The sequence below is a fragment of the Giraffa tippelskirchi genome, chromosome 7, assembly GCF_054371585.1.
Source record: "Giraffa tippelskirchi isolate mGirTip1 chromosome 7, T2T-mGirTip1v1.2.pri, whole genome shotgun sequence".
Taxonomy (NCBI): domain Eukaryota; kingdom Metazoa; phylum Chordata; class Mammalia; order Artiodactyla; family Giraffidae; genus Giraffa; species Giraffa tippelskirchi.
In genome coordinates, this window is record NC_137281.1 from 49,028,340 (window position 1) to 49,054,226 (window position 25,887).

The following is a 25,887-nucleotide window of genomic DNA, read 5'->3' on the forward strand; positions in this document are numbered from 1 at the left end:
CTAGAAAGAGGTGACCAGGCCTCAGTGAGGGGGCACATGTAGGGGTGCGGCCCAGAAAGGTCAAATTTTTCCCTGGCACTGAGCAAGCATCAGATGCAGACCAAGGAAGGGGATGCCCCAGAAGGTGAGTTCAGATTCCAGCCCGGTCGGCCCCTGCCCAGCCCCTGGTGGCCAGACCGATCTGGAAGGCCGAGCCGTCCATGCACAGTGGGTGTCAGCCCTGCCCTGCGGCCGTGGACTACTCGTGTCTCCTGTCATCAGAACCTAAAACGGCGGCCACGTGAGCCGCCCGCAAAGCGGAGACCCAGCGACCATGCAAGCTGAGCACCCTGCTGCAGGAGGGCGCACGTAGCCCCCCGGGGCCGGAGGCACTGGGAGACCTGGCCGGGGACAAAGCAGGTGGCAGTCCATGGCTGACTGTACACAGGGCACCAGCCACCTTCAGTTTCCCAGGACGACACAAGGGAAAAGGAGCTCTGAAGCGGCCGTGTGAGTTTCTGACGGAGAGAAGCGAGCTAATGAAGAGATGGGGGGAAGAGTCCATGAGAGCCGAGGGGCGGCTTTGACCTTGAGAGCCCATGCTCCCACCTGCTTCCTCAGAGACTCCGCCAGCCGCCCCGGCAAGCCCGCCCCGAGGCCCGGCCCGGCCTCACCTTTCCTCTTCTCGGCGCTGATGTGGGTCAGGTTGAAGATGGTCAGGAACTTCTTCTTCTCCTCGAAGTTGGGGCTGCTGTTCATGTCATCGGGGCTGTAGCGGGTGGACAGCGCCAGTCTGGGCGAGGGCGTCTGCCGCTTGCTCCGCGCAGTCGGGGGCGATGGGCTGCGCTCTCTCAGCATCCGCCGGCGCTTCCTCCGCTTCTGGGTCAGCAAGTCCTCCTTCTGCTGTTGGGTGGTCAAGCCAAAAAGTTGCAAAAACTCTAGCTTCTAGATTGGGAAAGAAAACAAATGAGGTTGAAACCACGGGCAGAGGCTCCCGCTGACCCCGGGGCCTCCTGGGCCTCGAAGGCTGCGCTGTGGACACTCCGGGCCGGCCCGGGGAGGGGGAGGGGGGTGCCCTGACAGCGTCCCAGCCAGCGTGGGGAAGCCAAGAGGGGGTGCCAGCAGCCCAGCCCAGGGCCCGACGGCGGCGAGGTCCCAGATACCTCGGAGGACGTGTCCAGTTTGAGGGGCGGCTGCTCGGCCACACAGCGGAGGTGGGCCCTGACCTCCTCTTCGTCGCTCTCGTCGTAGGAGTCGTCCAGGTCGTAGTAGTATCCTGGAGGCGAGAACAGAGCTCTTCAGCCGGGCGAGGAGCCTTGCCTCTCCAGGGGACGCACACGGGGCATCCCTGGGACCTGAAAGCCCACCCACAGGCCAGGGCCTGCTGCCCCTGACCACCCCAAACCCTGGGCCCTATGTCCCATTAACCCCTAGCCCCAGGCCTCCTCAGAGCTGGCAGTGGGGGCACGAGGCGGGCACCGGGGCTGACACAGCCCCCCAGCAGGGGACTGTTCTTCACTCCGGCCCAGGGTCAGGGCAGCCTAGGTCTGTCTGCGCATCCGCTCCCCCTTCTGCTCAGGAGGGTCCATGCACACTCAGGGCCCCTGTCCTCGCAAAGGCACAGAGCCTGGTCCCAGAGTCCCGTGCAGAACAACCGAGCCCAAGGGCACCGCTGCCTCACGAGTGGAGAGGAAGCCCTTTGGGGACCCTCGGCCAAGCCGGGACCAAACACGTGCTCCTCGTGTGGCCTCGGCCCCGCTTCTGGCTGTGAGGCTGAGCTCAGCATCCGGCAGAAGGAGCTGGGCTAGGACCCCTAATCCCACCCGGCTGTTGGGGGGGGGGGTGCAGGTGGGAGGTGGCCACACTCGCCCCGGGCCTACTCTCCTGTTCTCTGTGGCTTTCAGGGGAACCCCAGGGCGCCGCTGGCTGAGTCTCACCCCACCCGGCACAGAAAGGGGGAGACCAGACCTTTCTCCTGGGCCTCCCGCCGCCGGCGCTCCTCCAGGTCCAGCTTGCTAACCAGCCTCCGGCGCTGCTGCAGAAATTCGTCGTAGACGTAGGCTGGGTCGGGGCCCCGAGGCGGTGGGGGCCGGTAGGGCGAGCCCGGCTTCAGGGGTCCAGGGGGCTCCCCGAAGGCGACTGGCGGGGCGAGTGAGGCCCGGGGCTGGCCCAAGACAGTCTGGGCGGCTGGCTCGAGCTCCGCCAGGAAAGGCCCGGGCCCGGGGGGGAAGGCCTGGGGCTCCAGGGCCCCTGGCTCTCGGGGGGGCGGCGGGTACTTGTCCAGGGGGGCGGCCTCACGCTTGCGGGGCCCCTCCTCCGCCTTCTCCGGGCAGTAAACCCTCTCCACCTTCACCAGCGGGACGGCGGCCGGGCGGCTGGGCTCAAACGGGGCGGGGTGGCTGTGCAGGGGGTGGCCCTCGGGGGCGCGCCGCGGCTCCAGCGTGCTGTCCATCAAGGACACGGGGTTCCAGAGGGCCGTAGGCACCGGGTGGTGCTGGGGCTTGGGCGAGATGAGAGGTGGGGGCCCGCCGAAGTGCTGAGGGGGCTCGCGGCTGCCTGGCTCGTGGCGGTTCGGTCCTGGCCTAGTGATGGGGGGCAGGAGCAGCTGTCAGCCAAGGGCCTGGGCCAGGAGCCCCCATCCAGCCAGTGCCAGAGGGGGCGAGAAGGCCTCGTGGGGGCCTCTTCCCCAGGGTTGGAGGGAGGACGTGCCTTCCTCTCTGCAGCCGAAGGACCCACGTCCTCCGCAGGCCAGTGTAGACCAGCTACGGAGAGGACCCAAGGCCCAAGGCGTGCCACACGTGGCAGACAGTGGGGGTAGGCTGGCCTCCTCTCCTCGCACCGTGCTCACAGACAGCGGCCAGAGACCAGCTTGAGAGGTCTGCCCAGCCAAGTGGACTTGGGGAGACCCTCCGAGGAGACCCTCACGGCCACCTGCTCCCCCCTGGTGGTCCCCGTCAGAACCAAAGCGACCCCACGTGCCCAGGGAGCAGCAGCTACACCCAGAGGGTCTCTGAAGACCAGATCGGGTTCTCTGCCAGGTCCCTGACAGAGCGCACGCCCCCTCCTACAGGCCTCAGACCAGCAGCTCTGCCTCAAGGCTGAACCAAGTGCCTCTCTCCCTGGTGCGGTTAAAACAAAATTCAACCCTCAGAAGACTACTTGGCTGCTGTTTTTTCTAGTTTACCTACTATTTTTTAAGGGAAGCCCCATGCTGCCAAGGTGACCGAGGGCAAGATCTGAGGGGACTGCAGGGGAAAGGGCAGAGGGCACAGCAGGCACATGAGGCAGGTACTCAGGTCTCCTCCTGCCCGAGGAGGGGGCCAGCCCACCACAGCCCCCGAGGCCGCTGCACTGCTGCTGGGCAGATATCAAAGGGGACCAGCCGCGTCAAAAAGCTGTGAGTCCCTAAGTAAACAGCAAAGGCCTAAAACCTGCTATCAGAATAAATAACTCCCTGTGCTGGAGCCAAGCACAGACTGGTTTTCTAGCTCTGATCACAGGGCCCCGAAATAACGTCACACTGCCATGGGGACCACTGAGGCCAGGGGGCAGAGGCCACGCCTGCTGGGGCAGCGGCCACGTGCCCTGACAGCTGCACTGGGATCCTGGTGCCCCAAGCCGACGGAGGCAGCGTGCCCTGAACTCATCAGGACATGGTCGACGTGCACTGCTGGCCCGCGCGGTCCCCTAGGGGGGTAAGGGGAGCAGAGGGCAGCTCAGAAGTAGACGAGACAGCCCTTGTGTGGCCCCAAGTGGGCCCAGAGCAGCAGAGGGACCGCATGCAGCAGAAGGTCCAGTCTGGCACACCATGGCCAGACTGACCGAGCAGGATAGAGACCCAGCCAGGGGCCTGGGCATGGTTCAGTCCTGCCACACCCAGCTAGCCAGGCAAATCCTCCCCCTCCCCCCGGTGCCCTGATCAGTGGATGCCGAGACAGGGGCTTGGATGGGCCAGCCGCGCCCAGGATACAGCAACCTACTGGCCAGCAGGAGCTGGGGCAAAGAGGGAGAGAGCCAAGTGGACACTCACACCTCCGCCCCAGACACGTTGAGTGTTTCTCATCCTGAGAAGGTGGCATCGTGGACACCAAGGGCCAGGAAGAGGCTCAGAAGCCCTCCCGCCAGAACTCTGTGCACAGAGGAGGAGACGGGGGCAAGGCCCAGGGTCCCCCAGGCCTAGATCCGCTCCTGCCACCAACTCTGGCTGAGGGTCTCTGCCTGGGCCTTTGGAAGGAGCCCTGGAGGGATGATGGGGTGGTAGGTAACATGGGGTGACAGCCAGATCAGCAGGTGGGGGCAGTGAGGCCCCAGGTCAGCTCCAAGAAGGGGCCCAGCTCACAAGGTGAGTGTCAGCAGCCAGGGTTCCAAAGACAGGACACCAAAGGCCTCTCGGAAATTTTTTTTTTTTACAACAGGGCCGGAAAAAATGGGTTATTTAAAAAAAATAAAAATAAAAGAAATAAAATTAATTTTGTATGATTAAAAATCAAAGGGAGTCCCCTTTTCATTTCAGTTTGGGCAGAGAGATGCAAGCACAGACGCAATTATCCATGGAAGCGTCTCCCTCGCGCCCCTCAGGCACCACGCCTGGGCCGTCTGTGGACACAGTTCCTGGCGGATGAAGCCCCTTAAGCAAGCACCTTCCTCCTCCTCTGGCGCCCTCCTCCGGCCCAGACGGGGGTCTTAGAAGGTGACACGGAACCCAAGTGACAGCGCTCTGCAGGCGTCAGACCAGAGGCGCTCACTAAAGGCAGGCTCCCCCCCACCCCAAGGGCCCCAGCCCGCCCCCCGGGGCCCACCTGGCGCTCTCGGGCCGGTGCTCCGGGTCCGCAGGCGCCGGCGGCCGGCCCAGGTCCAGCTGCTGCTCCAGCACCTGCTGCCGGAACTCGGACACCTGCGACTGGCGGTCCTCCTTCTCCTGCCGCAGGCGCCGCTGCCGCACCAGCCACTTCTCCTCCTCGTTGGTGCGCTGCAGGAGCAGGGCTGTGGCCGCGCTGCTGCCCGGCAGCGAGAAGAGCCCGTGGCCGGCGAGGAGGCCAGGCGCCGCGTGGGGCGGGGCGGCCGCGGGGTGCAGGGGGTGCTGCACTGGCTTGGGCACCTGCAGGCCCACGTCCTTCAGCTTCTCTGTGGGTGGGGAGGCCGTCAGGGCGGGGCGGGGTCCTGGCGCCAGGCTCAGCCCCGCCCCCTCCCGCCCTGCCTCCTCGGAGAGGGGCGCCCCCTTTCCGTGGGGCCGGGCCAAGAACAGCAGGACGTGGCTGCTCCCCGGGGGTCCCGCCTCGTCTGAGCGACAACCTGGGTGGGCTCACACCACGCAGCAGAGCGGACTTGAGCTCTGAGGGGATCGCCCACGCCAGTGGTTAGACAACCGCGCAAACTAAGGTTGTACGTAAGTATAGTGAAATAAAGTACGTTCAAAATGAAGATTAGACAGACTGCTGTGCAAATGCACTGTTTTAGTAAAATAAAGTACGCTAAAAACTAAGGTTAAAAAATACTCAAAACTATCATTTCTAAGAATTTTGTGGTACTGTGGTGCACAATCTCAGTGATCTACTGGCCTTCACACCAACTCTGAATCCTGCGAGCGGACGTCCCTGTCCTCGGCCGACCCCCCCCCACCGCGACCGAAGCCACCAGGCTGTATGGACGGGCCCTCTCTTCCCGGGGTACCTGCGCGCGTCGGGGTGAGCTGCTCCGAGGGCTTGGCCCGCTCCTCGGCGGCGTGGCTCCGCAGCGCGTGCAGCTCGGCCACGGGCAGGAAGGCGGGCTCCAGCGCCTTGGCGGCCAGCAGCTCCTTCTCGCGGGCCCGCTGCTCCCGCTGGCGCTCCAGCTCGCGCTCCTTCTCGCGCTCCAGCTCCTTCTCCCGTTCGCGCTCTTTCTCACGTTCGCGCTCCCGCTCCTTCTCGCGCTCGCGGTCAGCTTCCCGCTCGCGCTCGCGCTCACGCTCCCTCTCCCGCCTCAGCTCCTCATCCACCTGCAGCCTGGGGGTGAGAACTGAGATGTGACCTCCACGGCCCGGCGGGGGGTGGTGGGGAGAACCCCCAGGAGCGAGGCGCTCACACCTGAGCCAGGGGTTCTCCCGAGAACGCCAGCCTCCCCCTCCCAACAGGGACGGGCCCTGGGCCAAGTTCCGCTTTCGCTAACGCGCCAAGAAAACTCAGCGTCCACTGGAGACCGCAAGTTATGGACTCCCGAGGTGCCTGGAAGGCTCCCAGCCACGGCCGGCGATTGTGAGGAAGTGGCCTCCAGACAGCGGCCGGGAGCTCCAGGCAGCGCCCCTTCTGCAGGGGTGGCCCGTCCACGCACAGCTGGCCCAACCGGTGTGGTGAGCTGAGGGCCCTAGAATGGGGCTGGCTTACCTCTCGGCGCTGAGGCTGGACATCCGCTCCGAGTGCAGTGCCGCCAGGGATGAGTGGGAGAGCTCGGGTGGGTAGCGGACCCCCGAGAGGTGGAGGTGCATGGCCGACGGGTGCAGCGGGGGCAGGGAGCCAGGGGCGGGGATGGGGTAGAAGGGGGACCGCAGGGCCGACAGGCAGTAGGAGTCGTCCATCCTGCAGGGGGCAGAGGGAGCCAGTGAGCAGTGAAGGTGGAGAGGAAGGCAGGACCCGGCGCCCCGCCAGGCACATGTACCGACGCGGGAGCAGCAGGCAGGGCTGGACGGGGCCTCCACAAAGGTCCTGTGAGAGCCCCCTTCCACAGCCAGCCCCAAAGCCCCGAACTCCCGGAGGGCCAACAGCTCAGGGCCACAAGGCCCCGCCGGCCACCCCTCAGCTCAGGCGGGCCAGGCCCAGTGAGGGCCCTCCAGGTCTGACCGTCTGACCCGGCAGCTCCTACACAGAGTGGAGGCACAGCGCCATCTCCACCTGCCATGTGTGAACCATGTGCTCCGTGTACTAACAGTCACACACATCCGTGGAACCCTCAGTGGAAATGGAGGAGCCAGAGAGGCCAGCTGGCGCGAGGAGAGTCTCCCTCCAGGAGCAAGCTCCGGACAGCTCATCTGGGGGCTGGGGGAGCAGCCCGCCCCACGGCCCCCCCCCGGGGAATCTGGTCTCAGACCAGATGCCTCACCTGAAAGCCGGGTGCGGGAAGGGGTGCGGAGCCAGGTAGCTGGGGTGGTAGTAGGCCGCGGCGGTGGCCGGGTCCAGGCCGAGCGGAGGCAGGGAGGACACGCGGAGGTCCTCGGCCGTGTGGTAGGGCCGGAAGCTCCTCAGGTAGTCCTCGGCCACCGTGCTGGGGGGCACCACATGGTGCACGGGCCGCTGCAGGCTGCGGGCATGAGGGGGGCGGCAGAGGTGAGCTCCGGGCGCGTGGGCCACCACCTCCCTCTCCTTGACAGGATAGACATTCCCTGCCAGAGGACCAGGGCCCCGAGATGGGCAGCTGCCGCTCCTCGGGCCGCCCTGGCCCCTCACTGTCCCTCACCAGGGGCACAGGTCTGTTACCTGCAGCCTGGGGGACCCCCCGGCCCCGGCCCCAGGAGCCAGGCTGGGGATTTAGGGTCAGGCAGGCAGTGAGCCCGCTGTGGGCTCGAGTGGCAATGGCCAGCAGGCGCAGACGGGGCTTCTAGCCCGTGGCGGCGCCACCATCTGGGGGCTCTTGGGCTCAGCTGGTTTGGACTCGCGGCAGCCAGAACATCGGGGGTCCCGCCCCACACCGTGCCCGCCTCCCCGGCCCCTGGCCTGCACTTACTTCAGCGGTGGGAAGCGGGAGTCCTGCACCACCGAGCTGGGCGAGATGCCAAAGGGGTAGGGGGTGCTGAGCAGGTGGGAGGGGATGGCTGGGCCCCCCGCCTTCTCCTGGGGCAGTGGGGGCTCCACAATGAGGCGCTCGCGGCCGCCGCTGCTGGCCCGAGAGCCGGCGTCCTGCTGGAGAAGAGAGCGCGGGTCAGGGCCGGGGGGTGGCTTGGAGCTTGGCCACCGGCAGCGGGCCAGGCCTTCCTCCAGATGCACAGGAGCGGTCAAGCTTCAGGGGGACGTTCTCGCAACGGTCTCTCCTGACGGTTTCTGCGCTGTGGCGGGTGTGACAGCCACCAAGCCCCTGCCGATCACACCAGCATCCCAGGGGTCCAGGCGGCAACCGCCAGCCTGCCTCACAGACCACTGGGCCTCGGTGCCCCTGGAAGACGCGGCTGAGCAGCTGGCGCTGCCCTGGGCCAAACAGGCCAGCCTGTCCCCGCCAGACAGACCCTGGGCGGCCCTGGCTCTGGCCAGAGCAGGCAGCTGTGGGGCCAGACCTGTCTGGGGATCTCTGCACACTGGTGGGGGCTGTGGGCCTGCCTGTCCAGACTCCCAACTGAGAGAGGGGCCTGGGGCCTGGAGAGCTGGTGAGGGGAGACCCCAGGGAACCAGAAGGGGCTTACTAGAGGCAGGAAGGGGGAGGCAGTGGTCCCCACTAGCCCCGGCCACACGGAGGAATGTCCCCTGCAGGCCCACCTGCAGGAGTGTCCGGCTCCGGGCAGGCAGGCCATGGAGAGGCTCTGTTGGTCTGGTTGCTGATGCGGCCGGAAGGGAACCGAGCAGCAGGCGCAGAGTGTTAACAGCTGCCGGCCCGGGGTCCCGTCACCACACGGCCGAGGAGGACGCGGCTGCCTGGCCTCCTGGACCCGAGAGCTCCACGGCCAGGGCCTTCCTCGCCAGGCCGCACAGTGCCCCCCCTCCACCTGGCGTCAGGCCTGGCCTGGCCACCCTGGTCAGCGACGGGAGAGCAGGACACAGGCCCAGGTCCGTCCACCCCAGACCCACAGGTCAGGAAGACACCCTTCCCTGTCTGCCCGGCATCTCCCCCATCAGAGTCAGGAGATGGCGGCAGCAGAGCCTCAGGTCACCTCGCTCCCTGCGCGGGGGGCACGGGACAGAACGCACAGCTCCCACAGAGAAGGAGGGCCCACCTGTCATCGTGTCTACAGAACACCCGGGCGGGCGGGCGCAGCACCTCCTGGGGCCCTGGAAGACAGGGCAGCGGTGTTCATCGCAGGAGATGGGCCACTGGCCGCGTGCTGGGACCAGGGCTGCATGTGCTCCCACCCCACGTGGCAGGCCCGCCCCTCCACTCTGGGCGGGGCCCTTGCGGGGCGTGGACTCCGACTCCCCCTTTCCCAGGCTGGGTTCACCAGGCAGGGGGCGTCAAGGGTGAGCCCCACACACAGGTCAGGGCAGGGAGCCGGCACTCCCCTCTGGTCCCCAAGGCCCTGGACGGGCCCCCCAACTGCCCCCGCAGCTGCACCCTCCTCACAGGGGCCCCGGGCCCCTGACGCGGGGCCAGGCCGGCACAAGAAGGGTGAAGGCCTTGAAGTCTGCTGCTCCGGGGCCCTATGTCTGGGGTTTGGGCTGGACCGAGTAGGGGATGCTAACTGGGTGGGGACGCAGTGGCTGGAGCCTGAGGCCCCCAAGGTAAGGGGCGGCCCCCAGGAAACATTGGGCACCGCAGTGAGGGGACCTGGGCGCTGCCCTAGGCTGGCAGCCCCGGACGGCGGAGGCCTCACAGGGGACCTGTGCGCACAGCCTGGGGAGGAGCTAAGGCCACTCCTGGCCCTGTTGGCTGGACTAGAAGGCAGAGCAAGGGCCCCAGAGCACCAGCCCCAGACGGGGCCGCCCCGTAGCCCCGTCAGCCCCGTCAGCCCCGTCAGCCCCTTGTTAGCCCATGGCAGGACAAAGCCCGGCTTGAAAGAGGTGGGGCCAGATGGCACCTTCCCGGGCGGACAAGTACTGGGCGGGAAAGGCTGGGGGAGGAGCGGCCAGGGGGCAGTAGGTCCAGTGGGCCAGACCCACGCGCCCCTCGCCTGCTTGGAGCCCCGCCAAGCTCGTGATGGGCACCGGGGAACGAGGTCAGGGGGCTGCGCCTGGGAGCCCCAGCTGCCGCCCTGAGGCCCCCATGCCGCCACCCCAGGAGCACCTGCGGGCGGCTCTCCCTGCTGAGCAGTGGCCGCAGGCGCAGCTGCAGACGGAGGACGAGGTGGGGGGGAGACCCTCCATTCTCTGGTGATTAGAGAGGCTTCCACCATGCAGACGGGCAGACATGCCCTGTTAGCTCTAAAACAGACTATTTGTGATCTCATCTGTCCCCACGCCACTCCCGCCACCTGGGAAATGCCGGCGACCTCCATGCAGGGTGCTCCCAAGACTCCCTGCCGGGAGGCGCACCCCCTCCTGTCCCCCGCCCCCCCAGGAGGATTATACCCTCTGCTGAGCCTTTGTGCCGACAGGCCATCCTCACTGCCACCCAGCCCCTGGCCTGCCTCCCCGGGGCACTCAAGACAACCACCGTGCGACAAGTGGCTGGAGCATGACCCCCGCGGCTCTTTCTTGGGGTCACTCGGTGCTTCCGAGGCTGTGAGGACCCTCAGAGGAGGGCCGAGCTTGGGGGAAGGGGCCCATGGCCAGGAGGGGTTGTTGAGGAGGCTCCTGGGCCTGAAGGGCAGCAGCTGGGTGCAGGACAGGATGAGCAACCGCCAGGTCCCGGGGGTGAGGGGAGGGGCAGGTGGTTGGGGCCAGAGGGCAGGGCCGACTGTAAGGTGACAACAAGCCCGAGACTGTGGTGCGGACCCTGGTCCTCCCTCAAACGGGGCCGGGGGACGGCTGGGCTTCTGCACCCCACTTTGGCCAGGATCAGCCCCGCTGGGCCCTGCCTGGGCCAGGGATGAGCCAGGAGGGTCTGGCACCTCGCACGTGGGAGTCAAGGTAGGGCTACCCCTAGCTGGGTCCTGGCCTCCTTCCAGGAATTCAGGGACCGCCCTCCCCCGCTCTGTGGACAGAGGCTGCCCCCTCCCCCACCTCCAGGGCAGAGAACAGATAGACCCCGAGTGACGCCCACCCCAACCTGACCCAGCAGGGCAGAGAGCTGGGGGCGGAGCCGAAGACCCACCATCCCCCCACCCCCCTCCTGCTTTCTCAGGGTTTAATTAGTGCTTCCAAGTGGCGCTGGCCCTCTGGGGACTCGGCAGAAACATGCAGAGCTCGGCGGCACAGTGACAGTGTTCTTAATTAGAAGGGCCCTCCAGGCTGGGGGTGCGGGGGCGGGTCCCCCGAGGTGCATGGCCACACCACCTGGGCACACACCCAGGGAGCCCCGGCAAGTGTGGAAAAGGCCTCCTGGGGCAGGCAGGCCGCAACAGTTAAGACAGACATCAGTCAAGGAGACCTGTGAAAATGTGGGTGCAACAGACAGGAATAATAACAGCTCATGTTTATGAGAAATGCTCACGATATGCAAACACCATTCTGTCCCCCCCTAGATTCCTTTGTGGGAGTCCCAACCCCCAGGACCTCGCAAAGTGACCATGTGCGGGAGACGGGGTGTGTGCAGGGGTGACTGAGGTGACGTGTGGTCACGAGGGTGAGCCCTGGTATTTTTGGAAGAAGGGGAGACCGGGACCCAAACACGCACAGAAGAAAGCCCGTGAGGACGCGGGGACAGGATGGCCGTCCACACACCGAGGCGAGAGGCCTCAGGAGGGACTGGCCCCGTCCACAGCCAGGACGCAGGCCTCCAGCCCCTAAAGCGAATCTGTCCTGAGCCCCGGTCTGTGGGGCTCACTGGGGCAGCCCCAGACCACAAGCCCCGTGAGTGTTCTCGTAACACAGACCGTCCGGGCAGCTGCTGTCCCGCATTCCCTCGGTGGGAAGCGGATCTCAACAAAGAATGACCCCCCGTCAGCCCCCCACTCACCTGGCGGCTCTCACTCCTCCAGACGCCATTGACGGTCTTGGTGGGGGCGATGGTCACCACAGGGGGTGTGCTGGGGACGCTGTGTCCCCCCGGGGGGACGATGATAGGACCCATGGGCACGCGCTTGGGTGTGCTGGCCGGGGAGCTGTGGTTGGTGGCCGGAGAGGAGACGGGGGACGACTCGCTGCTCAGCGAAGACCCTGCAGGAGAAGGACACAGCGCCTGAGTGGGGGGCCGGGCTCCACAGACACCCCGGCCCAGCCTGGGGTCCAGGCGGGAACGGGGGACACGACCGACCGGGCCTCCCCGGGGCTGCTCACCCCAACTCTACCCCAAGGCGGGGGGAAGAGCCAGAGGAGTAAGCAGGTACCCCCAACGTGGATGGGGACTGAGCCCCAGGAGAGCAAGTGTGGAGGCTTATAGGACAGGATGCTCTGGGGGCGGGAGGGCCCGCTGCTGGCCAGGCCTGGCCGGGGGTGAGGCTGAGGGAGGCCAGTATTTTCAGGACATCAAACGACTCCATTTTATCTTGAGAACTGAACTATAATGTGGGGTTTACGGCACACGGGTTGGTCAGCACGTTCACAGAGTTGTGCAACCATCGCCGTGACCTGCTTTCCATCCCCCACCCTGCCCTGGAAAGAACCCCTGCCCTTAGCCTGCCCCCCCCGGGCTTCTCCCCCAGAGTGGGTGGTGGGGACGGGGAGCCGGCATGGCCGGAGGCTTCCAGGCCTGCAGGTCAGTTTAGTCTCCGGCAGTTGCAGAGGCAGCAGGTGAGGAGAGCACAGGGCGTGGGGGGCCAGGAGGACCACTTGGTGCCCTGATGGGAAGGCGCCCGCCTGCAGCAGCTCCCTCGAGGGGCGGAGGAAGGGGGCGACAGAGTGTCCAGTCCCCCTGTCCTCAGCCTTCGATGCCCCACCCAGGTGGGTCTCTAGTCCGAGGCCTGTCCTGGCAGCGTGGCCCCTGGGAGGCTGGAGTCTGTGGTTTGGGGGACCCCTAGAGGCACACCCAGGCCCCGTGCAGCCGGGCTGGGTGCACACCCACACCTCGTGCTGCTCTGGGCTGCAATCGGGGGTCAGAGGCCCCTCAGATGCCCACATGGTCCCCCATCGCACACAGATCCCCCGAACCTGTGAGCCACGAAGAGCACCCGGGCACTGGGTCTAGTGCAGGCCCAGGAGGGCTCCCCTGTCACACAGCAGAGCTTCAGCTGCGGCCCTGCTCATGGGGGCTGGCCTAGATCGGGCACCCGAAGGCGGTGGACCTGGTCCAGGAGCCTACTGCCAACGTCCCAAGATGCCCCATCCTGCAAAGCACCCCTCTGAGGGGCCTGAACCAGGGGGCCAGGGAAGCCGGGGCCAGCACAGACCACCCCCGCTGCAAGCAGAACCCCATGGCTTCCATATCTCCTCCCGGGTTCTCTGCAGAACCTGCCTGGTCCCAGGGGCCAAGACCCTGGTCCTTTCTCGTCTCTTCAAGCAACCACACTCCTGCTACCAGTGACACCTCTGCCTGACGGGGAGGAGAGCGGCCTATGGCCCAGGGCGCTTGACTCAGTGCCCTTCTCTCTGCCCCAAGGACCCCCCAGCCAGGTGTGGGCTCAGCAGGGACCGGGAGGCAGAGCGGCCAGACCCCGAGGCCCACAGAACTCTGCCCCGAGAAGGTGCGCCATGGCGGCTGAGTCGGTGCACTCCCTAGGCTTGTGCACGACCTCCACAACTGTACAGGACGGCCCCGTGGGAGACGCCGGTTCAGCCAGAACCGGGCCCATCCAAGTGCCCAGTCACCTCCAGAACAGCACCAGGGCCAGGCGGCCCCTGCTCCCAGCCCCCCCACCCATCAGGGCCTGGCCAGTGGGCGGTCGCCTTGAAGGCTGTTGCCCCGGAGGTGTGACCTGATTCTCCAAATAGTCCCACCAACCACGGCCCACACACCAGCAATGCTGCAACCCTGAGTCGCCCAGGCCAACACCAAGCCCAGCCCCAGGTCAGGACGCCACCCCAGCTGCACCACCCACTGGCCGGGCCAGCTCCAGCCTCCGCCAGCTGTCACGGCCGCTGGGGACGGCCAATGTCAGGGGGCCGTCAGCTGCCTTCCAACCCCGCGCAGAACAGCCTCCCAGGTTCTGAAACTAGCTGTGTCTATCGAGTCGGGGGTCCACCCAGAGACACCAGCTTCAAGCTGGCAGCGGTGGGAAGCAGGATGACCCGGCACGCACGGGCCACAGAGAGCCGACGAAGGGAAGGCCTGTACCCCAAGCCCCCACCAGGCACAGAAGCTTGTGGAGGCCGGGAAACAGCGTCCCCGCCCACACCCCAGGGACCCGCACAGTGGGCAGTGGGCCCCGGTCTACCTAGACATGCGTCAGTAGCGCCGACCCGAACCTCCCGCCACGCCCGCTGCTGCTGGAAGGACACAGAGCCACCAAGCTGGCCAGGGGGTGGAGGGGACCACCTGTGCGCCCGGGGCCACCCTGTGGATGGAGGGACACGGGTCCATGCGCTCCAGATGCACTGAGCACCCCGAGCAGTCCCGGGAGAGGCTGCACTGCCCAGGGGAGGGAAGTGGGGCCAATCCCCAGGTCCGGGCAGATGGAGGGGGAGCCGGGGCCTCACACTGGGGAGGCCTGATGGCCCCACAGCCTGCATGTGGGGACTCAGGGCCGCCTGATCCCCGGCCCCCCGCTCAGTCTCCGCGCCCCACGCCATCAGCAGGTGTCTGTGGACCGGCGTCATTTCCAAGCGCCGGACGGTGAGTGAGGAGGCAGGAGGGGGTGGGCAGGAGGGCAGGACTGGGGAGGGGGGGCCGGGGGCCGGAGGCCACGGGAAGTTAGCAGTCTGACCCCTGGGAGATGGGCCGGCCGCCGCCACTCAGCAGCCGATCGATGCCTGACCACGTGCCCGCCAATTAGTGCGTGGCGCCCTCGACCCTGGGCTCAGGGCGGCCGTGATTAACCGCCGTGCGGGGCAGGCATCAGCGGGCTGGGGCGGCCAGGGTGACAGCACGCAGCGCTCCACGTCCCCTCCGTCTCTGACCCGGCAAGTGAGCGCCCGGGGCCACCCGGGCTCCCGTCATTAACAGCTGAGACTCCAAAGTCGCCTCCACGGGAGCAGAAATGTGGCCTTAAAACCCGACACCGCGGCAGCACAGAGGCCGTCAGCTCCCAGATGCACCCTTGACCCGCCACCCGGACAACTGCTGAACACCAACTGGACGCCCCAACACAGGACTCCTGTGCCAGGGCCAGTCCTGAGCAGGGAGGGCCGGGCCAGGCCTCAGACTCACAGCTTGTCCCCCTCTCCTCCTCCCCAGGGGGAGGGTCAGCGACCCCTGATGTGTCCCTAAAACAGGACCCTCGGGACGCCTTCCGGTGCCCTGAGCTTCTCGGGGCTGAGGGCAGCAGTGTGCGGGCAGCATTGCGGGGACAGTGTGGGAGGCATTGTGATGGATGCGGGAGTGAGGACCAGCATCCATGTGGAGAGCACCCCCACTGCTGAGCCCTCCCCAGACTTCACGCAGGACTGGCAGGGACCCCGGACCCACAGCCACAAGCATGTGTGAGCCCTGGAGGTGAAGTCCCCGTCGTAAGCACACACAGGCAAGAACCCTGAAGGCTGGGGACAGCGGGCGCACGGCCAGCCCGCGGTCAACAATCCTCCGCAGAGGGTTTGGGGAGATCCTGCTGAGGGAGCCGCAGGGCTGCCCGCTGCCCCTCCTGGCGGCTGCTCTCCCCACCGCCTGCCTGCCGGCCCCTCCGCGGCGGGAACAGTTGGGGCCTCGTCCCCCATGCCCTCCAGAGGAGCCCTCTCACCCTCACCAGGGGGCAACGCACACCTGCCCCCAGGACCGCCAGCCGCGTCACCAAACCCCAACCAGCAAAGATGTTCCTCCTCACAAGACACGTTTTCTGGGGCCGAGCAGGAGGGCCAGTGGGCATCTGTGCTGCTTCCCATGGGGGCTCAGAGAGCGGCACTGTTGCCCCGTCACGGCCTGGGGAGGCCTCTTGTTCCAACAGCTCAGGGCTGGGCACCCCTCCAGGGCGGGCTGGGTCCCCTTCCCTGGGCCTTACTCTCCCTGGAATCCCGGCCCAGATGCAGAGGACCCCTCCTCTGCGGGGCGCTGAGGACTCCCCCCTCGCGCTCACACCTGCAAATGAGACAGACAGGGCTACAGACTGAACCCTGCCGATCCCCGCACCCCCACCCCATTTTGCTGTTTTCCTGGAAAGAGGCGGATTTCAGGCGGCAGACCATAAGCGCCCACCTCGCTCCTGGCTCAGGTGGCTGCACCGCTAGTAGGCAGAGTCCCACCTCCAACCTCGCCAGCGAGGGTGCCCGCTCCTCTCCCAATCTGTGCAAGGCGGCCCCTGCCCACCACTGCCAAGGGCCCCACGGGAACAAGCGAACCAAGGTGACAGTCAGGCCCACACCTGCAGCCCGAGGTTCCTTCCAGAATGTGCTGTGTGGGCCTGGTCATGCCCGGGGCCATCGGCATAGATAGGAGCAGCTTGCCCCAACAGGACAGGGTCTCCCTGCAAAGGACGCACGGGGGCACCCACCCCAGCTCTCAGCCAACGATGCACCCACCTTGCTCGGCCCCTCGAGCCCCCGGCTGCATTGGGGGTGGGGTGATGGTGTGGGTGGTCCTCCACCGTCACCCGCAGGCACCGTGCCTGGAGCGAGCGTGCTCATCTCCTGAACCCTCAGGATCGCGGCAGATGCCACCCTCGTCCTGAGAACAGGCAGCAGATCAGAGAGGCCGCGCGCCGGGCCCGGGTCACACAGCCAGGACACAGAACCCACCAATGTCCGTGTCCCCACACGGAGCGCCCCCCTCCGCAGTGGGTTACAGGGCCGAGCACATCGGGGCCTCCCAGGGACAGACCCCTGGCCCCACACCGGCCGATGGGGACCAGGCAGGGCCCCAGGAAAGACACCTCCCGCGGGGCACACCGTCTCCCGCTCGCAAGCTCTCTAGGGGTAGAGCAAACGAGTCAGGCGGATTACTTGTTCTGAACTGAATTTTTAAACTGCACCTTGGAGATGCGACATAAGCAAAGACATTAGCCTGGGAAGCAGATGGGAGAGTTGGGCTGCGGCTCACAGAATGAGACGCCCCAGAGGGGTGGAGGAGAGGGTTTGCAAGGAGCAGGGGGCGCCCAGGGCCGCGGCCAGCACCCGAGGGGCATAAGGTGACCAGCACTGGCCTGGCGGCAAGGTGGGGGGCCACAGCCTCAACTGTCTTCTCGCAGCTGTCAGCCCTCCCTGTGCTGGGGGCACTGCACCCTCGGGGGCGGGACGGTCCCCCCCGGGGGCACCCTGAGGGCACAGGGGGCCTTGAAGGAACGGCCGGAGCGGAGGCCATGTCGGGCCGTCTATGGGAAGGCGGACACGGAGGCGGCGGTGGGCGGGGGACTGTGGTTTCCACCTCTGCTCCACGGCCTGTGAGTCGGGACGCCAGCCAAGCCTGAAGCGCGGCCGGGTCCGTCAAAAGTGGACGCAGAACAGAGACCAGGGCTCTTGCAGCGAGAGGCCGCCGGCACACAGCAGGGGCTCGACAAACAGTCACTGCCCCGGTTCATGACGGGGGAGCCCTCACTGGTGAGCCCCTCACACCCAGGAGTGTGGTGCCAACTGGCCGCGGGAAGCCACGAGACCCGGGGGTGCACCACGCGGACAGCCACTGGCGGGGCCATGTGTGCCCACAGGCGGCAGGTGGCCAGGCCGCAGATCGGGGCTGCCAGGGCTGGGGGAGGAGCAAAATATTCTATGAGTGACAGCTGGGACTTCCCTGGTGGCCCAGGGGTTAAGATCCTGCCTGCCAATGCAGGAGACACGGGTTCGATCCCTGGCCTGGGAAGACCCCACAAGTAGGGGAGCGACTAAGTCCGTGTGCCCCAGAGCCCATGCTCTGCAGCTGGAGACCCCACGGCAGTGAGAAGCCCGCACAATGCAATCAAGGGTAGCTCCTGCTTGTCACAGCTGCAGAAAGTCTGCACACAGCAACCGAGACCCAGACTGGCCAGAAACTTGCACAAATTAAAATTTTTAGAAAGTGATGATCGCACAACTCTGAACACATGACAACCCGCTGAACTATCTCCTTTTAGAAATAAATTTTATAACAAATTTACAAGGAGAAAAATTGAGCACCCCCACCCCAAATCACCAAGCGCAGCAAGTGTCCCCCTTGGCTGTTCTGGGTCCCAGTGGAGAGACAGGGGAGCCGGGGCAGCCGGCCCTCCCCTCGTGCCCCCAGGCTCCCAGAAGCTGACAGCCAAGACCCCCGCGTGCTACCTGCACCACTGCAGGGGGCACTGGGGCGGGCAGGGGCGCAGGACGCCTGCCCCCCTCCCCCCAGCCAAGACTGTGCTCAGGCTTGCCGTCCTAAGCGCGGCTCCTCCAGGTCCACTTGGAAAGGCCCAGGCAGCAGCAGTGAGGGACACCGGGCACGTCCTCACCAGCTCTGTGACCCCAGGCTCCTTACGTGACCTCGCGGGGCCTCAGCCTCCCGCCCCCTGCACACTGGGCCACCGCCGGGCTACCAGCCCATTCTACAGACAGGGGACAGCACAGTAGAGCTGGGGCGACTCCGTGAGAACAAAAAAACGGGGACCAGGCCCGGGGATGTGGCCCGGAGGAGGCTCCAGAGACTGACGGGCTCAGCTCTTCAAAGAATAAGCCCCACTGGGATTGCCCAGATGGGGCATCGCATGTCGAGCTCATCACCGTAGCTTTAAACGCACCGACTTGGCTTGCGGACCCACGAGCCAGAAACAAGGTCGCGGTGCCCAGCACACACAGCGAACTACACAGAGCATCAGGACAGTTTGGGGTCCAGGCCCCGAGCTCCCCAGACCCCGGGTTTCCTCATCCAGGTGGTGGGGATGCTGTGCTCTGGAGACAGCCTCAGCGTGCACCCGCGTGGCCCGCCCTGCCCGGCCGTCACAAAGTCCTCGGGCACCCTTCCCAGGGCGTCACGCGAACACCTGGACTGCAGCCTAGGGGAGCGGGGCCCCCCGCAGCACAGCGTTCCTGGCCAGCGAGGCCCAACAGCCTCTGGCACGTCTAGCTTGGCCATCCGAGCTGGACCCTGGGGCCAGCAGAGAGGAGACAAAGGCCACCGAGGCCAGGCTCGCCCTGCACCCGGGGCCCTGGCGGGAGCCTCATCCTCTGCAGACGGCGGGGTGTGTGTGTGTGGTGGGATGTCACTCCGGGACGGGCCCAGCCGCCCAGGCGTGGACATGGATGTTGGCTTAAGCCCTGACACCCGGGTCGGGGGTGACTCAGCCTGAGGGACCTGGCGTCCCCGGCCTGCTGACAGCTGTCCGTGGACGCCGCACCGGCCCCGTCTCTGCCTCCCGGAACGTGACGGAGGACGACAACAGAGCAGGGAACTGCCGGGCAAACTCTGCCCAGGGGGCCTCCTCGTCCACTCAGAAGAGACCCTAGCTCAGGGCCGGAGCCACTGTGCCCACTCCTCCCTGGGGCAGACACCGGCCAAGAAGCGACCTCCTGGCAACGCAGAAACCAGGCCCGACGGCCTTGGCTCCTGGGCCCACAGCCACCTGCCCCGGGATTCCGGTCTACCCCCTCCCTGCTCTGCGCAGCCACCATGTGAGCAGAAAAGGGGTGCAGACAAGGGAGAGTCAGACAGCGGCAGACCCCTGCCACACCCCCGTCACAGCAAGCGTCCACTCTGCTGAGCTGGAGACCCCAGAGTCGATACAGACAGACGCGTGTTCTCCAGGTGCCCAGAGGGCCCTGGAACACGCAACACCAACCCCTGGACATTCGGGCCGAGGCAGATGGCAGACAGAGGCACCCAGGTTCCCCGCTTCCTCTGCCCGGTGGAACCCCTGCCTCCCCAGCAGAGCACCTACAGGGTATCTGAGAGGCCTGCGCTGGAATCCATAGCAGCCCAGGCCTCCTGGCAGCTCTGGGGCAAACTGCCCGCCACCCACTAGTGCAGCCGGCGGCCCCTGACCCGGACTAACACAGGCTGAGAGTCATCCTGGAAGGGCCTGGAGCCGGAGCTGTACACACAGGAAGGCTGACGCTCAGAGAGGGCCAGCGTTTGCCGAAAGCCACACAGCACGTCGCTGCCCCGGTGACAGGAGGAGCCAGGGCTCCAGACTCCTGGGGGACGCCTGTCTACGCCACAAGACTCCTGCCTGGGGACTGGGGGTGGGGGGGAGGATCGCAGTGGTGGGTGAGCCATGCCCCCAACTCAGGAACACGCCTCCTGGGAAGAGGCCCTGGAGCAGGCCAGGGGCTCTAAAAGGGGCATCGCGCCTGCAAACCCCAACCCCCCATGCCCACTGCTGTCGGCGGAGGGCCCCTTCGGCGGCTCCTGGAGCAAAAAAGAAAAGCAGCAGACAGTGCAGAGAGTGGGGTTCAGCAGTCAGGAGGGGGTCGAAAAGTGCGTCCCCGCCGTGAAGCAGCAGCAGGAGGAAGACCAGCCAGTGGGGATGCTCAGTGTGCAAGCCTGCGGGTGGGCGGATGGATGGCCGGCCCTGCGCCCAGAGCCCTGGGAACATCGGTGGGGTGGGGATGGGGGGGAACCGCACTCTCCCCGCCCTCGGCCAGCTGCCCGGGGCAGGCGCGCCTCTTACCTCTGGGCTCCTCCGCCTGTTTGGCGAGCTTGCGCAGGGCGGCGGCGAAGCTGGAGGAAGGCGCGGCCTGGGCCGACAGCGCGCTGCTGGTGGCAGGGCTGCCGCTGGGCACCAGGGCGCCATTGAGCGGCGAGGGGGTGAGGGGGTTGACGGTGGCGGTGGTCCTGGTCGCAGTGGAGAGCATCCCTAGTGAAGGGGACTTGGGCTCATGGCTCATGCCTGAAACAGGAAGAGAAGAACCAGAGTCACCCGAGAGCAGAGGGCCCAGCACCAGAGCGGGCACCGGCCGGGCATGCGGGGCGGGGGGGGCGAAGCAGGGCAGAGCCAGCGCTGCGGAGCGAGGGGGGCCGCCACCCCGGCGTCCCTCTTGGCTCCACAACCAGAGAACCACGGAGCCCAGGACCCCGGGCCAGTGTTCGCGCAAGAAGGAGAGGAAGGCCAGCGGAAAGGAGAGGGCCAGAGCGGGGACCCCCCCCCCAGAGGACAGGCAGGGCCTCCAGCACGTCCCGCAGACGGGTGACGGCGCACAGCCTTCCTTCTCCCAGAGGAAGAGACGGGCTCGCGCTCAGGCAGGCTGCGGGAACCCAGGACCGTCCCAGGTGGGTTGGCCGGGCCCTCATGTGTGGCTGCCACCGTTCCTTGAACCCCAAAGCCCCTGGGGGACAAAGCAGGTCTGCACCAAGAAGGCTCCCTGGAGGTGAGAAGTGGGCAAAGGACGCACCAGCTGCGGCCCCCGCGGCGGTCCGGCCAGGCGCAGAGCCCCCCAGACACTGACGACGCACGGTGGCAGATCTACACGGCTCCCCCCGGGGGGGAGGTCTGGGCTCGGCCTCGCTGACCAAGGGGACACCGCAAGCCCTCCCCGCCCCCAGGAAGCTCGCCCTCCTGCGGGCCCCATCAACAAAGGCCGTGCTCCTCACAGGCTGGTGGGCATGAGCGTCTCCTGCCCTCTCAGGGGGCCCGCTCCCAACCTGCGGGTACACTCAAGGGTGCAAACGAGGCCCATGGCCTCACAGGCGGCAGGCCACGGGCTGAGTACAGGGAGAGGTGCAGAGAGCTAGGAGGACAGCTCCAGGGAATGCCGGTCACCTGGGGAGCCCCAGGAGGGGTGGGAGGACAGCGTGGTGGGGACATGTGCCTCCCCCAGGCCCTCCCCCGCCTCCTCGGGCAGCCAAGAGAGGCTGCGGGCCCCGACGACACACAGTCTGCACCCCAAGTCCTGGAGAGCTGGCCTGCAGCCCCTATCGCCCCCCCTGCAGGGCAGGTGGGCAGAGGGAGCTCAGGGGAGCAGAGGGTAAACGGCCATTACTGTGGGAGGGGTGTTAAAGAGGCCAGTGGGTGCTCGGAGGGACCCTTCTCTCGGGCGAGGGCTCACACCTTGGGGACAAAGGGCCCCACAAGAGCCTCGGCACCCACGACCAGCAGCCCGGCCTCCCAGCTGCCAGCGGGTGACAGGGCCCTGACCCCAGGCGTCCTCCTCTCTGGAGGAGCCGGGGGGAGGGCAGGGCACAGGCAACTCCACAGGCCCCGCAGCCCAGCAGAGGAACCTGAAGGTGGGGAGGTGGGGGGACAGGGCCCCTGCCCCGAAGGCTCTGGACAAGAGTGCTCTCGGCCACCCTGGCCCTCGGCCCACCACTAGGGCAGTCGAACAGGCCATGTCCCAGAAGCTCAGTCCCAGCCCCTCCCCAGCACCCCCGCCCCCCCAACCCCTCCTCCCCGGAATGAGGGGATGGGACCATGTGGGCCAGCCTCTGAGCAAGGAGGAAGGGGGAGCCTGGAGGTCAGGCTTCACATGGACTACGCAGCCACACGCACGGGGGGCCTGGATCCCAGCTCTGGGGCCTCTAGCTGTGTGACCCTGGGCAAGTCCCTTTGACTCTCTGGGCTGCAGTCTCATCTATAACCCGAGGATGAAGACAAAGTCTACTTCATGAAGTTAATCCTGTGAGGGTGCCAGGAGGTGATTCACACCAGGCCCGGCACATCTCAGGGACCCCTCCTGGTGTCCTCATGCTGACGGTCAGCAGACGGGGCAGAAACCCAGGCCTGGATGGGCAGGGGCTAGGCCAAGGCCGTGCAGGTCAGTCTGGGCACATTGGGACCCAGGCTGCCCAATCTATGCCGCCGTTGCCCCCGAAAGCCCTCCCCACCATTACCCGTTCCTGGGCAGGCCAGGTGCCCACAGACCAGCTCTGCCCGCCCCTGAGCGGCACTGGCTACTGAAAGCAAACATGGAGGACGCCAGGGACGCCAGGGACAGAGGGGCCCAGGGCTCTCGTTCTGCCCGCGGGGAAGCCCGGGGACGGAGCCCACACAGGACCCAACCGGGGCGGTCCAGAAGTCTGCCGGGTCCTGCTCTGGACCAAAGCGCTCTCAGCACCCACACTCGGTGGGCTGATGGTTTTTTTTTTGGGGGGGATGGCATATGACGGAGTGCTGTCCTTGCGGGGCCCTCACTCGGGGCCACACGGCTCAGCAGCATGTCAGGACTCGATCTCCATTTCCTGGGCCCAGAGGCAGCGTTCTCACCAGGAAGAACTGGGGCAGGGTGGGGAAGGGCAGGATGCCTTCCCGTGACCCCACCAGCCCGGTCCAAGGCCCAACTGCCATGGGGGACCAAGAGGCACAGATGCACTCAGAGCTCAAGGTCACTTGGCCGCAGTGGTTCCGAAGTGGGTCCAAATCTGTTCCTCGTTCCCGCAATGGGTGGGGACTAACCCTCCCCTCCCACGTGGGCCAGACTCTCAACTCAGAGGGAACAGGAAACGGCAGAAGACTGGCAACTGCCAAGGTGAGGTCGTCAAAGCGCCTGTCCCCCCAACCCCCACCACGTTCCCTGGAGCACATGTGCTGCAGGGGGTCCGCTGCCAGGCTGTGAGGACGCCCGAGGCGCCTGCACGGGGATCCCACGTCCTGGAAATGGGGGCCTCCAGCCCACAGCCATGTGAGGCAGTGGCTCCTCCACCCCAGGGAGCCTTCTGATGGGACTGCAGCCGGGCACCAGTTTCATTACAGCAGGGGCGCTGGGCCAGAGCTACCCAGAGCAGCTGCTCCCAGAGCCCAACAAGTCTGCGTTCGGGATGGTTTGTTACGCAGCGTTAGTTAGCTAACTGGTACATGGAGGGCCACTGCATCCCCCACTGACCAGGACACTCAACGTCCCTCTCCCTTCCTTCATGCAGTTCAACCATCTGCACACACTCTGTGTCTTTTTTATCCAGAGTCTCCCAAACGGGCCCCTCTGGTGCCGTTCACGGCCACTAACCACCTCCCTCCCTCTTCCAGGAATTCCTTAGAGAATTGGCCACCACCCTTTAAACCCTACAGCCTCTTATTAAAGAAATGTTATTGTGCCCACTTTACAGATGGGAAAGTCCAGGCTTGGGCCCAAGGACCAACAGAAGGTCACCAGCGGGGCTGGGATGACCTGAACAAAGCACCCGTGTCCCACAGACAGGAAGCTAGTTGGGCCCCAGGTCCAGCCCCGCTCTGGGGACGTGAGGCAGGCGTGGAGGTCCCCCACCTCCTAGGGACCTGTCCCCTTGGCCCAGGGGGCAGGTGTGAGGTCACCACCCAGCGGCCACGTGACAGACTGGCCAGCTGGTGACCTGGGTGGACATGCTGTGACCACCAGCTGCCATCACTGGGCAGGATGGTACAGAGGCGCCACGGAGCAGCCACTAGTCAAACCTGGGGTCAGACCCCAAAAACATCACACACCCCTTAAGGCCCTGGGTGGAGGCCTTCGGGTGTCAGCAAGGGGAACAATTTTATCATTTTAGTCCTATGTTAAAAACGGTTTGTTTTTAACACAGAACTTCCTTGCCTATGTTCTAGCTTTTCTGAAGTGAACCAGGTTTTTTAAAAACGGGGTGCCCTCAAAGAAAGAGAGACTTGGTTGCCTGAGTCTGGAATAACCCCTGGTGGGGGTTTCCCCAGACCAGGGCCTCCTGCTGGCCAGACATGGGAGCTGAGGGAACTGGGGCACCCCTGCCAGAACCCCAACACTCACTGACAGCCCCAGCCTTTCCCTGGTGACCAGGGTCCTGGGAGGCAGGGGCACCCCCTGCCCCCTTCCCATAAGAGCTGCCCCCAAATGTCAGTGCCTCACTCCTCCTGGCACCTAGCAACACCCCACCCCCGTAGCATCTCATGGACAGCCCCCCGGGACTCCTGGGGGCCCCCCAAAGCGAGTGTCCCTGCTGTGGTCACTGTGGGCTCTGGAGCATCCTCCAGCCAGGAAAGCCGCTCCGCTGATGTCAGGCCACTTAAAATAGGATTCCAAATGAGCAGCTTCCTTAGGGCAGTCTAAAATTAGCTTTCCTCCTCAGCTTGTGTGCGCTGGGAGGGGCGGGGAGGGGAGGCAGGGGGCCCAAGGGACCACTGGCCGCCAGGGTGACAGCACCCTTGCACCGAGGATGCAGACAGGCAAAGGCCAAACGTGGGGGACCGGGAGACCCCGCAAAGGGTCACCCTGAATTTGCTGGAGGTCAACACGGGATCACAGTCCCCATCTCTTGGTCTCGCCCCCAGTTGCAGCCTCGGGGTCGCTTCAGGACAGCTCTGCCCCCTAGCCCTGCCCAGGCAGGCACCACACCGACCGTGGAAGCTACGGGGCCAAGGGGAAACGAGAGGGGGCCTCAGGCGGCCCCGGCACCCTGGAGAAGCCCCGCAGAGCAGGGCCCCCCTCTTCATTAGAGAGGTATTCATTAACTTCTGTGCTCCTGGCCATCAACTGGGTTCTTGTCTACATTATCAGCTCATGTAAATCCATCATCCTAACAGCTGGGAACAGGCTCCACAGCGTGGAGGCCAGGGATGGATGAGGGCTGGGGCGGGGCCGGGTTCCCTCCCCTGCTCAACCGTTCCCTCCCCTGCTCAACCGCCCCAACACGTGCGTGTGTACACACACACACACACACACACACACACACACACACACAGAGTCAGGGGGCCTCCTGGACATCTCAGCTGCACCATGGGCTGCTGTCCACCCCCCAACCTGCCACCATCAGCTGCCCCCTGGAAAAAAGACCCACCCCCCAACCCCCCAGAAAAAAGAGCTGCTACATCAACACACACAGAGCCGAGGGCCCATGACCCCCATGACCGAGGCGGCGGGGGACTGGAGAGGAAAAGCCACCCCCAGAATCAGCCGGTCCCCCCCTCCTGGATGGCGCCGTTGTTCAGAAGCAAGGCCCGCCACGCCCGTGGAAGCCCCTCGCCAATGCCTGCACCGTCTACCAAAGCGAGGTGTCTTTAATCAATACTTTCTCCTCTCCTCTGCCCAAGTCTCTAATATGGCCAGAAGCAGCACAAAGCTTCAAAAAACAAAACAAAAGGCAAAGAAGAAAAACCCAAGTGCCAAGGGGCGAGCCTGGCTTGCAGCTCAGCAGACGTTCTCCAGAACCACCTTGTCCCTGGTGCTTCAGAACACAGCCCAATCGATCCGGGAGCCTGCTGTCCAAACGCGCAGTGACAGCAGGACCCAACAGGGGGGGCAGGCCCCTAACACTCCATTAAACACGGCGGCGGCCCGGCTCCCCGCGCCGCGCGGACGGAGGGCGGTATTAATCAGCCCGTGGCCTCCCTCCAGCCTCCCGTGGACCCGTAATTACCGCTTCCTT

The 25,887-nt window shown here is 65.9% G+C and overlaps 1 protein-coding gene across 10 annotated transcripts in view; it reads right to left on the minus strand.

Moving 5' to 3' along the window:
* Positions 1–25,887, minus strand: part of GSE1 (Gse1 coiled-coil protein) — a 395,186-nt gene that overhangs the window by 10,442 nt on the left and 358,857 nt on the right. For 8 of the 10 annotated variants that reach the window (XM_081511539.1, XM_081511540.1, XM_081511543.1 and 5 more), the window contains 10 exons: positions 20,261–20,479; positions 11,647–11,846; positions 7,672–7,844; positions 7,051–7,248; positions 6,339–6,530; positions 5,650–5,960; positions 4,779–5,103; positions 1,948–2,561; positions 1,143–1,255; positions 654–924 (listed from right to left, as the gene is read on the minus strand). In XM_081511539.1, coding sequence (XP_081367665.1) covers positions 654–924; positions 1,143–1,255; positions 1,948–2,561; positions 4,779–5,103; positions 5,650–5,960; positions 6,339–6,530; positions 7,051–7,248; positions 7,672–7,844; positions 11,647–11,846; positions 20,261–20,479 — 2,616 coding nt within the window. Of the gene's footprint in view, positions 1–653; positions 925–1,142; positions 1,256–1,947; positions 2,562–4,778; positions 5,104–5,649; positions 5,961–6,338; positions 6,531–7,050; positions 7,249–7,671; positions 7,848–11,646; positions 11,847–20,260; positions 20,480–25,887 lie in introns of all 10 variants that reach the window. The other 2 variants (XM_081511538.1, XM_081511548.1) reach the window with 2 other exon arrangements.